The sequence below is a fragment of the Vidua chalybeata genome, chromosome 5 (genome assembly GCF_026979565.1).
Source record: "Vidua chalybeata isolate OUT-0048 chromosome 5, bVidCha1 merged haplotype, whole genome shotgun sequence".
Lineage (NCBI taxonomy): Eukaryota > Metazoa > Chordata > Aves > Passeriformes > Viduidae > Vidua > Vidua chalybeata.
Genome location: NC_071534.1, coordinates 17,379,458 through 17,397,045, shown reverse-complemented (window position 1 = coordinate 17,397,045; position 17,588 = coordinate 17,379,458). Strand labels below are relative to the sequence as shown.

At 42.8% G+C, this 17,588-nt stretch overlaps 1 protein-coding gene across 1 annotated transcript in view; it reads left to right on the top strand.

The window, feature by feature from the left end:
- The window catches only part of GRIN2B (glutamate ionotropic receptor NMDA type subunit 2B), a 170,463-nt gene that overhangs the window by 39,988 nt on the left and 112,887 nt on the right, over positions 1–17,588 (top strand). The window contains exon 2 of the mRNA XM_053943245.1: positions 10,270–10,868. Coding sequence (XP_053799220.1) covers positions 10,270–10,868 — 599 coding nt within the window. The remainder of the gene's footprint in view (positions 1–10,269; positions 10,869–17,588) is intronic.

The window sequence follows — 17,588 nt, the reverse complement described above, 5'->3', positions numbered from 1 at the left end:
TGAAACTTGTATCATCCTTATTGCAAAGTCAGCCAGACCAATTCCCACCTCCAGATCCTCTTAATCAAATCCTGAGGAGTGTAAATGTTCATGTGCTTAGATCATGGAAGTGGACATAATGGTCCTTACAGCACCAATCACTGTTGCAACTGTGAGTATCAAGTACTTCAGGACTAGTGGGGAAGATTTTAGACTCTAGGTCTACAAGTCTCCTGTGGTCTCCAGTCTTTTACCAAGAACAATTTCCAATTTTTCGGAGTTCAGAAATGGCCGTTCCATTGATACAGAGTTTGCCACAATTTCTGCCTCAGTCTCATAACAACAAGAGCTGTGAAAAACAGCGATTAATCATCAGGACAAAGAAAAGGGATGGAAGAGCTATGATCCCAAACAAAAATAATAGAAAAAAAAATGCAGCAGCTGTGGATTTGGCAGAAGATGCTGCATGTGTTTGGATGGGCATGTGTGCCTGCAGGAGACTTCATGTGTTTTTATCTGTAAAGCTGTAGAAAACCTCCTACTGAGTTTTTGAGACTTAATAGATGGGAAGTCAAGAAGATTTGAGAAGGTAGCTTCTTTCCTGTCTAAAATCTGTGTAATAACTCCATTGGTCTCAGAGTTTCCATTGGGGATGAGGAGAATCAATAATAATTTAAAACTTTGTGAATCAATTCGATAAGCAAGACAGACATGACAGCAGCTCCCCAACAGGGGCTCTCCTCACTGGTTGATTAGGAAGGAGAGCTGGGTAGAGAGAAGGTAGGTGCAATTTTCATTCATCCTGGAACACAAGAGGTAACTAGCTATGGCCAAAGCAAGCTCTAATGGGGATCGGGTCTTCAAGCATATTGAAATCTTTATTGTTTCAGCCAAGGACTCTCTCACACATTACAGTGATACAGTAGCTTTCCAAAGCAGGGACTTAATCCAGAGGCCTGGTCGAATGGGTCAGGAATACATCTTCTCAGACTTGGAGAGTCCCCAGCTAGACCTAATACCAGAATAAGGGTCACCAGGATGGTGCAGGCTGGGATTTGAACTAGTTAGCTCTCCTGATTTGGCAGCTCTACTGGACACGAGCTGGAGCTTCCACACAGTGCTGATGAATAGATGCCTTAGGGCCAGTGCATGGTTTCTGTGCCTCCTGTTGCCTGGTACAGACATACACATTCTGTGCTAATGAGACAGCTGCTTGCCAGCAGCATGTCCAAACAAAAATGGACCAGGGTACTCTTTCTTCATTTTATGCCCAGATTATTTCATCCTGTTCTGAAAATATAAGGCAGGGGGTAAAATCCCTCTTAAAATAAAACCACACAGAGCTGCCTTCTTGCCTGGTATGCAGAACAATGATTTGGCATTCCTCCTGTCCCAGCCCTTGCTGTAAAACACAGGTTGAAGTGAGCTGAATCAGGTTTGGGAGAGCTCAAGGCAAGAAGGAATTGCACTCTGAGCAAGCAGCACCTCCTTCCCAAAGTGATGGAATCTGATCTGGAAGGTGCGGTGGAGGGAATTGTGGATACTCACTGTCTCAGAAAGCTGTGAGTATGAAATGGTGAATGCTTACTCCCAGGCTCAGGAGGAGAAAAGGTGGGCTCCCTTCTTGCTGAGTGGCCCCTCAGTCCTGCTCCCCTTCCCAAGCATCTCTGTGGTCCCAGGAGGCTGTCGGGGGATAAGTCCCGCACTGTTTGAGTAGTGACGCCCAGCACCAGTCTTTGCAGCTCCTATGCTGCCGGGCCGTGCCGGGCCGTGCCGGGCCGTGCTGTGCCGGGCCGTGCCGTGCTGTTCCGGGCCGTGCCATGCCGTGCCACAGCTCTGGCAGGCGCAGTGCGGTGCCTCCCAGTGGGATGCTGGCGGTCGAGAGCTTGCGGCCGCAGCGTCATATCGTGTGCTCTGCCTCTCTCTCTTCCTCTTTTTTTTTTTTTTTTTTTTTTTTTTTTTACATTTATTTTTCTTTTGGGATATGTTCAGAATATCAATTATGACTCTTAGAGAAGAGGCAGCCAGGTATGAGGTAATGGGAAATCTGGAGTCTTTGCAATCTAGTCAGACCTCAGCTCTTGGTTTTGTCCACTTGCTAGAGAGCTCTCCTGTTTTAAGTGAGTGGGTTGTTTTTTTTTTTTTCCTTAAAGTAACAGAATTGTCCATTTACTGCTGTCCAGGATGGATGAGGCTGAAGCCTTTTATTGCTCCTTGCCTTAAGGAAAGCATCCACAGACTTTGCGTGCAGCTGCTCGCTCATTTGTACTCTAAGGCAAGCCAACTCCGATCCAAAGGGTATAAAAGTTATATCAATGTGTTAAACATTATCTAAACTGGTTAATAATACCAGCCTGTGAGAAAAGATTAGATTCTGGCACAATATTACTTTAAACTGACTGCCTTACTTCAGCTGTCCATCTTAGAGCATAGGCACAGCCAGCTTCACTCTGCCCATAAAGGCTGACTAGACCGTGGCATCATTAGGACTGCAGGTGCCATCTCTTAGGACAGAGAAAACAACTAACAGCTTAGCCTGCAGAAGGTTGCTAATTAAATTAAATAAGCAAGGCAAAATTTGAGAGATGGGGGATATCACTACTTTATGAGAGAAGAGGAATAGAGGCACTTAACAGACACACTCTGACCTGTCCACAGCTGGACCATAGTGAAAAGAGATGTTATGCTCCTGAGAGGCTCAGGGGGCATTGGATGCAATGCTGAACTTCCAGGACTTATGTAAATTGACTCTGTGAACCTTTGGAGGTTCAGCTCACATGAAGGTTTGCTTATAGTAAGAGACAAAAGGTATACTTGATGTATAGGAGAGTAGTTAATTTAGAAATGATAAAAAAGAAATAGTATTTCACCAAGGATAGTTGATTTGAGAAATTTATTCACTGACATCTTGCCAAATAGTGTGACTGGACTTTTTTTAAAGTGCTGGATAGTTTTATGTCTGCTATTGATTAATAAGGCTATACCAAATGACATCCCATTCAGCTTACAGTCAAAATGCAGTCCTTAGTCTGGAGGGTAAGACAGCCAGAAAAGAAGAGCCAGGCAAACACCATGATGTAATCAGATAGATGAGTAACGGGGCAGTCTGACTTTCATTTGTTTTGGGCTGGCAATGTCATTAGGCCAGCCTAGTGTGCTTCTCTGAGTTGGGACAGGGAAACTGGTCCTGGGCTGTCTACATTGCCTGCATGATATAACATCACCTGGTGGATGGACTCTACTCAGCATGGCCAGTGGTCTAATCTGTCCATGTACTTTCATCAAACAAGGAAATACACACCTACAGAGGTGAAAATGGAAATGTAACAATCCTGGTGGGAAAACTGTTTATCCTGGCAGCTTGCTAACTGCTGTTTCTCCTCTGTGGAAAAATGCTGGCATCCATGCATGATGCTTTAAGAAGCTGGTACAACATACCACCATATATTAGCCTGCTTTTACCAGTCATTGTTTATAAAAGTCACAAATTTTACACCCCTCTTGAGCCAAACAACTGAATTTCTCTGAACTGTATATATCAGACAATGGCTCTGGTATGTTTGATTCCTTCATCTTTTTTATTAACTGCATGCAGTATAGAGTGGAACAACACCAAGATCAAGATTACAGAATCTAGGTTATCTTGTGTTTCCTCTGTTGCAAAGTCTTTTGAACAAATTATTTCTGCAGACCCTAAAGTAGAAAGTGGAAATCACTTAGCTGTTTTCAGCCCTTGAGTCATCTTTAATTGGAGACTTTTTTGTTGCATCTCTCAGGAACTCCTTGGTGTTGGAGCACTTGGACTGTTGCCCCTGGGTTGGGGTTCTGCAGTAGATCTGTTTCCACTGCTACAGAGAGATTAATGTCCAGTCCATGACTGGGATCTGTGTATATGATGAAACTTTTATGTGTAGGTAATATCATTATACATGTGGATTTGATATATTTGTTGTCATTTACCAGGGTAACAATTGAACTGTGCTAACAATTCTAGATTCTTCATTGCAATCAGTAGCCATCAGGGATTGTGGCTTCCAGAGAAGACTTAGAGAGTCGACAACCATTCTCCTAATAAATTTATCACAGTATATCCTGTCTTTCTATCAGCGGCGACATTGAACTGGGTCTCTTGCTATCACTCATCCACCAATTCCTGTAACCATCAACTCTGAGCTATGTATCCTTCTGTCAAATAAGTCTAGTGTGTTCAATAATTATTGCAAGAACAAGGGAGGGAACTGATAAACCACAAAAAATATAAACCCACATTTGTTCATCCAGCAAATTTGAACTTCCCACTGGTAGCACGTTCCCAGGGCAGCTTGGAGGATTTTCACTAATAATGATCCACTCATCAGTGAATCAGAACATGGGAAAAGGATTGCAGGAGGTCATGCGCTATGCAAGTCAAAACCATTAGTAACCCAGGGAACCTATTTCAGTAAAACAGGAAAGTTTTGAAATCTTATTAAATAGTATAAACTAGGCAGAGTCATTAGGAAATTACACAATTCAACGTGCTCCAACTTACCTTGAATAGGTTTTGCTGTGATGTATTTGTGGTAGTGTGAGTATGTATATGTCTGTGAGATGCAGATATTCTGTTTTAGATGCCAATTCCACCAGGAGGACATAATATTAGGTCTGTAGTGTCACCATGTTCTCATAGTCTCTACTGCAAGTATTCAAGAAAGGACTCACACAGCATGATGCAACATGTAATATAAAAGCCAGAGTTTTATTGTATTGACTTGTTGAAAACTAAATAAAAAAATTAAATTTGGAGAGAAAAAAACCAAACAGATGGAGGATCCTGACTGTAGGCTAGCCTGAGGCAGTAATGGATTTGTGGTAAGATAAACAGAAGTAAATGAACACTTAAGCAACAAAGATCCCGATTTCCTGTCAAATATGTTATAACAAACGGGACTCAGACATATAGGAAACTAAATTATAAGACGTTGAATTGTTGTGGCATTTTCCGTCATGAGCAGTAAAACTCCCAGTGAATCAAGTATCCCACCAGGACTGTGACAAATAGGTACACAGTGTTGTCTCAGTTTTGAAGAAAAGAAATACATAGGTAGGGAAATGAAAGCTTGTGTTTTCCCAGAAGTTGCTTGGTGCTCACTCACTGCTTACTCACTCCTTTTCCCACCCCACCCCCCACCCCCCCCAGACTGTGTGGTAGACAGGACTGAAATCTAAACAAGAGGCAGCCCTGTGTGGTTTGGCTGTTGGTCATAGAGTAATTTTGCGAATCAAGACTGTACTAAAGACGCGTGAACAGCTTTTCTTCTAAATCAGGAAAATGAGAGGAGGGCTTTGGAAAGTGACAGTAGCCTGAGTCATTAGGATCTGATAGGATCCCCTCTGTGAGCTGGAAAGGAAGGGCAGACCCCAATTATGGCTGCACAGGAAGCCTAATGAAGCAGCAAATGTGGTTAAATATACAGATGTTCCAAAAGCCTAATGAAAAGGGGCTACTAGCCTAGCAGTACAGATTGTATTAGTCCTGCACCTGTGTGGAGACAGCAGAGTAGGGCATTTTGCAATGACATGGTATATTTCTCAAAATCCTGGAAGTAAACAAATGCTCTAGACTTGCTCCTTACTCGAATTCGTTGTGCATAACTTGACACACCTTGCCTTTGTGGAGTCTGGCACTTTGACTGAAGCTAAAGGACCTTGTCACCCCTAGCAAAAACGTGTTCATGGACTGGCCACCAGAGCATGGAGCACAGAACCAGATTACATTCAGGAGGGCTGCACAGAGGAAACATAGCATGCTGATCTCCTCACTCGCCAGGTCAGCAGTCAATACCATGGCTCAGTGGAAGGCTGGCCAGTTCCTCAGCATGAGCAGAGGAACACTGCAATTGTTTCTGGGGATCTTGCATTGCCCTGCTTTGTGAATGTTCCCCAGTCTGCCCCATGCTGAGAAGCAGTTTTGCTCTGGATTGTGAGATCCTGTTTTTAAGGCAGTAATTGTACTTGCTTGCCTGGGGAATCTAGAGTGCCTGTTAGGAAAGGACTTGTGAGAAAAGCTCCCTGAGGACCTCTCCTGCCACATCTGAGGTAAATGGCTCGTTAAATGGCAGCGATTGGTTTAAAATGGTGCAACTGGAGGAGGGCTCCTGGGAAAGTCACCTGTAACCTTGCAAAGGACGTGCATCTTCAGTGAGGTGTGGGTCAGACCTGGCTTATCTGCAAGTCTGAAGAACTTAGAAGTGTTGGTGATAGTACTTTAAACTGTGTCCTACCTCTGCAAATCCTCTTCCAACCACCTAGGAACTTGCTAGCCACCAGTCTGCAAGAGAAGGCTTCATGGTGAGTGTGTTTGTACCTTCACTGTGTGCAATCCAGCCTTCTTATTTGAAGGGTTAAACGTGCAGGAGGAGGAGGCAATACTTGTCCCAGCATCAGTAAACTCAGAGCAGATTTTCTGTGGGAAGCCATCTGTCAACTGGGGAGTGGTGCTGTGTCAATTGATCAGCTCCACCTCCAGCTCAGCTCTCAAACTACAGATCCCTGACCTTGTAGGGTGACAGTGGGGGAGTACTGGGATCTCTGGAAGCTTTGAGATCCTATAATGGAGCCTCTGCTTTTTCAGACTGTGTGAGGGACACCCTGCAGCATCTTGCTGTCTCTTGCAGCAGGTAGTGATCGAAAGCCTGAGCTTGCAGATGAAAGGGCTGTAGGAGGAAGACAGGCTTTTTTTTTTTTTATTTCACCTGGATGGTGCGCAATGTAAGGGACTTCTGATTAAAACTTGACCTATCCCTGTCCCAAACTTAAAACTGTCTCCCAGTGGCAATGCTGAACCATATTTTGGCTGTCTCAAGGTAAAAAGGAAGGTGGAAAATGTGAAATTTCTTCAGGAGAAAAATAAGAACTTAGAATGTTCTGTAAAAACCTGTAGTGTCTGGAAGAGTAAAAATATTCCTTTTTGGTTTTAGGCTGTAATAAAGAAATAATGATTCTGTAGGTATATGTGTGTAAAGATGGTAAAACCACCTTAGATCTGTCTCCTAATTTAAAAACTTTCACTGTAACACTACAGTGAGGTCAAATTCATACTCTGATAGCCCCACTGTTCTGTATCAGTTCAGCTCCTTCTCTTTTTCCTTGATTTTTCATTAGGCATGCCTGAAAACAAGGTTGGGAAGAAAATTGTGGCTTTTGGACATTTTTCTTAGTTTACTTTTTGTCCCACTCAAAAGGCAGTGACTGAGATTTCTATCCAACTTTATCAGCAATTCTCCTGATTTATTATGAGAGGGACACTTTCTTCTCTACTATTGTCTGTCCTTCCTTCTTCACCCTTCTCTGAGTGCTGAGTTGGTCAGGGAATGAAGAACATTTGGCTAGCCCAACTATTGGGGTGATTAAGTGCCAAGAGACATCTTGGCAAACCAAAATCTGGATTGGCTTGCACCTCTTTAATGCTCTCATTTTGAATATAAGTTGCCCTCTTCTTGCTGCTTCTGTAATAGAAATGCCAACAGTTGCTCAAGAGCAATTATTGCATGCACAGCCAAGTGGCTTGTGCTTGATGTAAAGTGGGGTGCTTCCATTTCTCAGTGGAGTGGAATTGTTGTGTTGGGTTGTGATAAAGCTGTCTATTTGGTGTATTGATTTGTGATGTTCTGATACGCTCTTCTTAGTGAAGAGTTCTGAATTTTGTCCTCGAGTCTTTTGGGGCTGAATTCCCTCTGACAGTTAGGTGGTGCACTCATGTGGAACGAACTGTCTGCAGGCATTTTAGCTTGACCCTGTTTAAATCACTGGGAGGGCATTACCTCCTGCACCTTGCTATCATGCCTACTAACTCCTGAGAGTGTGTCTATGTAGCCTCGAAATAGCAGTGGATTTACCACCTAGTGTCCCCTATTTGTCACTGAGGAAGCAACCAGACAAGACTTCCAGACGCTGTGTGTCAAATGTTCCTGTAATTCAATAACCAGGCCCTTCAGATCTTGGACTGTCTGCTAGAAATGGTGAAAAATTGCAGTCAGTTCAGAGGCTCTTATGCATAAATGTAGAAAGGCTCTTGTTGAACTTAATATAAAAATAAATAACTAGTCATTGGTGTAGCTGTCTTGCCTTTTCATGTTGCAGTAAGGCTGAGTCTTCGCACTCTAGCATTCAGTTTGCTACAAGTGGCTTTCAAAGGCACTGTGCAATGAGGGATGTTCGAGATGCTTGTTCAGGATTTTTTCAAATTCTGGCCCATGCTGTGACAATAGTTTGATTTTTTTTTTTTCCTCTGTCTTTTCTAATTTTCTACATAAGCTTCGAAGACATAAAGTATCTTTTTATTAGAGGAGTAGGTTCTTTTCCTGAGCACAGTTTGGAGAGAAGGGGGTGAATTCCAGTGGTAAAAAATAAAAGATGTTTTCCATATATTGAGTGGCTCCAGTTGCTGCTCCTGTTTGGTTTTTTTTTTTTTTTTAATTTTTTTTAAACTTGTCTTTAGTTCGTTGCTGTCGTCTTCTCTTTTTTCTTTTTGCATACATTTATTTTTCCACTAAGCAAAGAGCAGCCCTAAGAGAACTTTCACATGTGGGTGGTGAGGTGTATGGAGGAAGCAAACAGAGTTTAATCACCAAACCTCGTAAGAGAGGCATGGGCATCTGGGAGCAAGGACTCTTTTGTATAGGATGTGAACCATAGGGAGCTCAGGAAAAAGCAACAAGCAGTATGGGATCAGGCCTTTATTTTTATTTTCTGGAGTTGCTGAGCTATAACATATTTTGTCAATATAGGAAATGGCTATAGGTAATCAAAACCATGACTAAAGGATGAATGGATCATTGATTAACTACATCCCTGCCGAGAAACAGCTTTACATGCCAGACTGTAGGAGACTTAATTTGGTAGAGAGCTGTTCTAAATGTGACTATCTTGAGGTAATGTCTTGAGGCACAATGAGTTTTCCCAGGTCTCAAACTCCTGATTACGTCCTTTTGTATCTCTGGTCCAGTTTTCCAGGCTTATTAAAAGAAGGTGGGGCTGTTCTCATTCCTTAAAGCAGTGTTTGGATTTGGAGAATTTTGTTATTATGATGGGAATCTCTACACAGAGAGATATAATTTAATTACAGGGTTTTTGTTTTGGGGGGGATTTTTTTTTGTTGGTGTTTCTTTTTTTTTTTTTTTTTGTTTTTTTTTTTTTTTTTTTTTTTTTTCCTAAATTTGTGGTTGGGTTTTTTTATGATCTAATCCTATTCTACAGAAGTCCAGAAGTCAGGAGGAATTTGCAATTCCTTTTAAAAGATATAAGATATATCCCTAAGAGAGCATATTGGCAAATACTTTTTCTCATTCCTTTCCTCCATGAATTGGGCAAAAGCAGGGATTTGCATTTTTCTGGATCTGTCACAAATTGAAAGCCTGGTATCTGGTGAAATCCCAGGACAGAAGAGATTTACACTATGCCATTGGAGAGCTGAGATTTGTATAAAACTCCTTGGAGTCTTTGAGGTTGTAAAGTGGTACAAGTTCTAATTTTTGCAAAGATTAACTTAGTATGGTAGAAGGGTATGAGAGCAATACCAAGAAAAATACTGAGCTGATATTTCTCTAAAACATGGTGTCAACAAACCTCATATAGTTTAGAAATCTCTGTTTTATTTTAATGTATTTTATGTTATTCTGACACTGAGTCTTCACAGTTGTACTGAGAAGAACTGCACAAAACTCTGTGCTGCTGCTTGTTTTGAGAAGAGCTAGCAGTAGGAAATATCAGAGCTATTTGTATCCAATGATTTTACCTACTCTATTTGTACTTTAGTCTGGACATTCAAACCAGAGTGATTGTCCCAAGCTCAGTATCAAAGTGACTGTCCCAAAAATCAGTATCAAAACTGCTGTGTATCCTGTTTATGCTACATAAAAGGTTATGATAATCCTATGATTAAAGCTCTTAATTTCATGGAAATATTTTGTACATATTCTGGTTTTCTTTGTCCTCACTTGTATACCACTTGTTCTCTGTCTGTTAGAATCAGGCCTAACAGTTGAAACCTTTAAGTAATTATGGCAACCTGCCTTTAAAAATAAAGTAAGGACAGCTGGTCATAAAAAGGATTTTACTTCCTTCTCACTTGCTTCACTTAAATTTTAAAAAGTTAAAAATCTTTATGCTCGGGCCAAGATATGAAGCAAGATTCTGACTGTGTGCCTACCCCTTTATGCTCAATGGATTGACTAGGAAGGCTGTTTATTTCCTTTGACCTATTCTTGTTTTCTTTTTTTTTTTTTCTCTTCCTCTGACTTCCTATTCTAGGATGAGTCATCCATGTTCTTCCAGTTTGGCCCATCAATAGAACAGCAAGCTTCTGTCATGCTCAACATCATGGAAGAATATGACTGGTACATCTTCTCCATTGTCACTACTTACTTCCCTGGTTACCAGGACTTTGTGAACAAGATCCGCAGTACCATTGAGCACAGCTTTGTGGGTTGGGAACTGGAGGAGGTCCTTCTGTTGGACATGTCCCTGGACGATGGGGACTCAAAGATCCAGAACCAGCTCAAGAAGCTCCAAAGCCCTGTTATCCTCCTCTACTGCACAAAGGAAGAGGCCACCTACATTTTTGAGGTGGCCAACTCAGTGGGTCTGACAGGCTATGGTTACACGTGGATCGTGCCCAGCCTGGTGGCAGGGGATACAGACACAGTGCCATCTGAGTTCCCCACCGGGCTCATCTCTGTCTCATATGATGAATGGGACTACGGTCTTCCTGCCAGAGTAAGGGATGGAATAGCCATAATCACCACGGCTGCTTCTGATATGCTGTCTGAACACAGCTTCATCCCTGAGCCCAAGAGCAGCTGTTACAACACCCAGGAGAAAAGGATTTACCAGTCCAACATGCTCAACAGGTAAGGGAAAGAGCTAGGCCAGCCATACAAAAGGGTGGTCAAAGACAACCTCTGATACCAGAATATTTCTGCTAGGCATGTGGTGTTTTGGGGCAGCAGATGGTGTTGGCCAGAACTGGGCAAGGGGAGGTGAGCTGAGGGTGGGACCTATGTTGGTGTGCATCTTGAGTGCCAGTGTTGTCACCCCTTTAGAAAGCCTTCATACAACACAGAGGGCAAGTCAGCGTGAGAAAAGGAATAATGAAGGTATAGTCCAACAATTTGAGTGTGACCCTCAATGCACAAATTTTTGCTTTCTTAACAGCACTGAACTTCTTGGGGTGTCTTTGCATGACTGGGTCTGCAGCTCCCAGGTGGGTTCTTGCTGCAAGCAATGGGAATGTTTGTGTTGAAGTCTAGAAGGCACCAGCTTTGTTCCAGGCACTAGCACTATGTGAACAGGTGTCCCTTATAGGTGATGGTTGTGTAACCTACCTGGAATAGTTTCATGGCAACTGTGTCTGAACACCAAGTGCCCTTCTGCTGTTCATTCGCCCTGAATTACAGGATAGAAGGAAGTGCAAAGAGATACGGAGAACTAGAGCTGCAAAAAGAGTTAGAGCCATCAACTCTGCTCAGATCCTGCTTCATACTCAAAGCCTTTAAAGACCTTGGATGTCTTAAGAATCTGGTTTACCTCAGAGGAGGGCTTGTGCTGTCACCCTGCTCTTTGGCACTTCACTGGCTGTTGTCTGCTGGGTGTTTTGGGAACTGTTCTTTCTTGTGTACCTTATGCAGAAAGCCTAATACCTCGATTAGAACAGTACGTTTTTCCAAATAGAAAAGGGTATTTAAACATAGGGAAAACCTATTTGAATAAACGTTTTCTTTTTATCCAAATTCAAATTTTCCTAAGAAACAGTGCTAAGGCTTCTCTTTAAGGACATAGAGGAAGCTTGTGGTAGAACAACCTCTAGAACAGCACTCTGATTACTAAATGTTCCTTTTTGTCCCAGATGGAGTTTGAGCATGTAGCAAAGCAACCCAGATAATTAGACATGGAATCCAGATGTCCTCCGATCTGCTCAGCTGTCATTGTCCAATGTTTTACATATAAAATCCTTGGACATGTTAGATCCTTTGTGGTGAGAAAAGGAGAATCCAGGCAGTAGCCATCAGGCCACACAGAGCTCAGTATCTTTGTTCATTTGTCATGTTGAATCACTGAGCAGTGCAAATGTGATGGATTGGTCTGCATGCTGTGACCCCTCACTGTCAACTTTACTAGGCAGATAGAGGGATAAAGGGACAAGGAAGCAGATTTTTGCTTTGCCTGAACCTTGGGGACTGTGAGAGAACTTTATTATTTGGCCCAATATATTACCCATATTGCTATTTTGTTTTTGTCACTATGTTCCATTGGCATATTGCCAGGTCCTATTGCTTTTACCTCCTCTTCCCCATGCTGTTTTTTTTTCTCTATGTAGGCCTTGAAACTACGAAAGGTGCCCAAAGCTTTTATCTCTTTCCTTCCCAGCTAGGCTGAGGAGTAAGGGTTTTTTCTGCTGCTCTTTTGAGTCATCACTGAAATGATTAAGCAGGGAAAATATATATAGTGTATACAAAGTAATGAGAAGTAACATCAAGGCAGGCTTTTGTTCTACCTTTCCAAATGAGGAGGGATTCTGGGGGAAGCTCTATTGTGTCTTTTCAGCAGTTATCTGGAAAACAAAGCGTTCTCTGCTATGTGATGCAGCGTTCTGCAGAGACTTTCTGCTAATGAGTTCTGTTGACACTCTGTTAGCCTATGCATAACATCACACCCATATAGCTATGCTGCTTCAAGGACCCAACATAATCTCTCTGCATAGCACCTTTTTGCATTGTTTAGAAGTCGCCAGCTCAGAGACTCTCGAGTGTAGATACGCCAGCACTGTTGTGCTGTGTAGATATGCCCTGAAGCCTTGGCACCCCACATTGAAGCAGTTCCTGTCACTTGTGAAGATCCTAGCTTTCTTTTCACCTTCATGGCCCAAATCATGCTGTTACTGCTCCCTTGTCAGCTCTGGGTGCAGCATTCACAGGAATGAGTGCCAATACGTGTAGATACACCCAGCTTAGTTTGGGTACTGACATCAGTCTCACTGAGAAGCACAGTCAAATTAGTCAGTGCCAGGCTCCGTTCTGCCACTGTGTAGATAGCTGCAGGCACCTGAGCTAACTCAGAAATAATTACACTTTTGTAGTTAATTACACTTTTGTAGTTACTTGTGAGCACAGTGCAAATATTCGCTTTGCCTCGCATGGTGCTGGCCTGTGAGGGGGTTCTGACCTTGCCTCCTTTCCCCCCCCTCACCTATCCATCTTTCCACACTCTCTGTATTTCCAAGGGAGCTGGTTAAAAAGTTTGACTTCAGTGAGTTGGGTGCTTAGTTTTTTATTTAAGTCAAAATACTTTCAGGTACCTTTTGAAGTTTAAAAGCTAGTGGTGTCTGAAATAAGCCATTGCTTTTACAAATCCAAGGGTTCAATAGAAATTGGATGGCTTCAAGCTCAGCCTCATGCCTGAAGTCTGTGGAGAAGAAGAGGTAGAGGAGAAGCACAAGGTGGGGAAGGCGGCAGTCATGAAGATGTGAGTTCACTTCACTGAGCCAAAACCCACAGAGATTAATAGCTGTAATCTGTGTTCATACCTTCAAGTTCCATTGAATTTGCTGGAATTTACTATGTGCTAAGCTTTAAAACTCTCATGATATGCTTTGTCTGTGTGGGATATTACAGATTCTGCAGACCTGGCTACTTTATACTTTCCCTAACCCCTTCCATCTATTAGGATCCATTTGTGCACTGTGCACACCAGGTAGCAGCAATACCTGCATGTCTGGCACCTGGTTTGGCTCATTTTGGACTGGACTGCAGGTTCTGGAAAGCTAATTTTAGCCTTGCTCTGGACCCAGCAATACTATATTCAGCCATCTGTAACTTAAAGTTCCCCCTCCACATGCCTACACAAAGTAGAGAAATGCATGTATGTGGGCTTAATGTCTGGGGAGACAAAGTGTATGTGTATGTGACCTCAGATAAAGCATCACCATGTAGCTACTGTTTCAGAACCTCTTGAAGGTAATCCAAAGGAGTCCAATTTACTTCAAATCCATAGCTGGGGAGGCAAAGCAATAAAGGAATTTTCCCATTTTATTCTTTGGAGAGTGACACATCCAACTAAAAATGTGTAATTTAGTTCAGCTGGGGCACACCATACACTGACTGAGAATTAGTCATTTCCCAAGATCTTCCTTTGAACTCTGACCATTTCTTACTTTTTTCCCTTGTCTTTCTAAAAAAGCAGTTGTTCTCAATGCAGCTAAAATCAAATGGTCTTGCTCAACATGGTGTTAGTGGTTGATCTGGGTATATAATGGAGTAAGGAGAAAATGAACTGAATGTCTTTTAGATTCTCCACACCTTTCCACCTTTTTACACTGACACTTGTTCATTTTTGCAAGAACTTGTGCAAACAAAGTTTTATTTGAAGTATGGCTGTAAGCACAAAAAGAAGCAAGACAGACTGTTATCTAAATACCATTTCTTGACAATGTAGGTGTTTGGTCTGCATCTTCTTGTATCACTAATGGTCGCATAGCAACTGTTTCTGTCTGTTTTGAAACTGGTTCTCTTTTGTGTTAGACTGGAGCTGCAGAAGTATGATCACGACCATTGAACATTTTGGATTTTGTCCAGTAAGTGAACCTGCTGATGAGATAACTCCATGAAAGAGTAGCAAAATGATACTTTGGGAGAGTTTTGTTCTACAAGGTTTGTTAGTTATCTTTTTTGAATGATTTTTGAGGAATTTTTCCTCTAGTGAGGGATTTATCTCAATTTATGCTGATAATAGGCTTAGGTGGTAATTTGGAGTCCAAATATCCAAATGCTGTTTCCCAGTTCAATTACAGTCTTTAATTCTTTGTTCTGTTTGTAATAATTGCCTATTCATTTATTCCTTCATTGTCCCAGAAAAAAAAATCTGATCTGAATATTTCAGTCTACCAAGTCTATAGTTATCCCAATATCAGGTCTTCTGGGCACTCAGCAAAACCACTGTGTGCTCTGCTCTTTTCTACTGGATGAGAAGATCTCAAAGGTTGGGAAGGAAATGCTCAGATGAGGAGTTCTTACCTCTTGGCCCTTCCTAGGAGAGTTGCTAGGCTTCCAGGCATCTCGCAAAGCTCATCTTTTTTCCCTTCACCATGGTTGCTGAGGAGTGAGTGGGCAGAGGTGGATGTGTTTATAGGCAGCCTTCTGCTTATTTCGTTATTTTAATTGATGGGACAGATTTCCTTGAGCTCTGGATTGGTGCTTCTCATTACATTTTAGAAATGGGAAGAAATAACTAAATGACAGGCGTATTCTTAGGAGTGGAATTCAGAGATGAGTCATGAGAAGAGAATATAATTTCTGGCACATATTTGAGGAATGGAAGCTCAGCTGTTTTGTATGGATATTCACAGTCTTTGGGCTACATAAGCTGTGGTTTTATTGTAGCCTTCAATGAGACCTGGATTCTTTCTCCTTGTTGTCATGGCTGCTTGTGAATGCTGGGCCATAACTACTAGTTTGTTGTTGTAGGGTTTCTAATGAGTTCTCCACTGATTGGCTTTAATAGTCTCTCATTTAACACCAGGCTGCACACAGCAGATTTCATTTTAATAAAAAGTGCAGTGGAGCATTTGCTTTGGAATTAAAATACAAATGTGGAATTATACCACCTTTGCAAAGAAATACTTTTAGAGGGAAACAAAGTTAGGTCCAATGCTCTACCTCAGATTCTTCAAATAGGAAAACAGCTGGCAAGCTTGTTCAGTGCATTGTTTGGACATGACACTTCCACTCTGGGGGAAGTAACATTTATCAGTAGTTTTACCTTGCCAAACAGATAAGAAATGCAGAAGAACCTTTGATGAGTGCTTGGCAACTGTTTTTCCTGGAACAGCCAGGACAAGCTCTGTTCTCACATGACCACATTTCCCTAATAGAAACTAGAAATTGCTGGGGCTTAGATACCTCAACAGTGAGTCAGTGAACAGAGAAAGTTCTTGCAATTGGGTTGTACAAACAAATTGCTTCTCTGGAAACTCAAGACCATATGGGCTGTATATATCCCTAAAAAAGGGTATTGTGTCACCCTGCTACCTGTGGGCAGCACCATACCCATAGCACCCTGGGCCTGTTTTCCCCAGGTCAGTACAGACAACACCTTTCCTTGTTTCTCTGGTCTCTCTCAACCCACCCTCCTGCCCTCTCCTCTCTAATGATGGCAGCCATCACCTTCCATGCCAGACATAGGGGACATCATATGTCACTTGCAGGTATTGCTATGGAGCCACTCTCTGTTGTCTCCTGGTTGAGTGGGTCACACACCTTCACAAGAGTGCAGTAGGGGAGTTGAGGGCAGGAATGGACAATGGACCATTTGCACTGTTCTTTATTAATTCACAGGTTTGTCAAGTTACCCTCATACTAAGAAACAGGAGCCCTGTCTCACTCAGTTTGGCAGGGCTACATCTACCTGCTTGGCAGCTGGCTGGGAAGCCCTGCTCCAGCCCTTGAATCCTGTGGTGCTTCAGTTGTGGCAGGCACGGTGCTGGGACTTGCTTCTTAGTGCTGGGGAGGTGGTGAGAGAAGGTATAAGTGGCATGTTCCCAAGGATGCAGAAATTGCCCTTTTCAGAAATTTGGAGGGTAAGGGAGCATATGTAACTTTTGACCTTTTGGAGCCTTTAGGCCCATGTCTAGTTAGCAGCTCATTATGTTCCCACTGGTTGGTGTGTCCCGCTGCCATCAGGCTGGTGCAGAGTGGCAGCACGTGGCGTGAGTGCTGCTGACAGATTAGACATCCCTGCTGCTGAAATCTGCTTGTTCCTGTCACTGCTCCAGCAACAGCTGGAGGCTGGGGCTGGCCTGTACCTCTTGCCTCTGTCAGGGTCTCTCTGCCTCCCTGCATCCCTTGCTGCACACCATCTTGCTCTCTGTGTGTACTGCCATGACTTTTTTCTGTCCCTATCTTGCATCTCCTATTGCATTTCATTTGCCCTGTGTGCATTGCACTGCGCAGTGCTGGTGAAAGGTGCTGGGCTTGTTGGCTTGTGGCTACTGGATATTCATGTTGCCTGGTCAGGAGGTGAACAGTCGTGTGCCACCACATCTTGGAGGAAGTGTTGGCTTCTTCTGACTCCTTTTTTTCCTGTCACTGGAGAGGAATGCTGAGGGCAGTTTGTAACATGCTCTTGATTCAAACCTCCCCCGTACAGGTGGGCTGGTAAGGGTACTGGATGCAGAAGAGCAGTCTGCATCTGGCTGTCCTCCAGCTCTTAAGCAGTCCTGCTTGGGCAGTGGGAAGCACAGCTGTCCTACAGTGGAAGGACAAACATCAAACTAACTTGAATGCTGGTAGGATACTGGAGCTCCCTGGCTTCTCAGTGGGAATATATGATGGCCCAGCAAAAATATTTGTTCCTCAGCAGGCACCACAGGATGCCTTAGTCCTGCATAGCTGGGCTTTGTCAGTTGGGTATTTCAGCCTCTTTGCAATTAAAATAGGATCACAGAATCACAAAATATTCTGAGTTGGAAGGGACTCACAAGGATCATCGAGTCCAACTCTTAGGTGAAAGGCCTGCAAATGGATTGAACCTGCAACCTTGCTGATATTAGCACCTTGCTCTAACCAACTGAGATAATA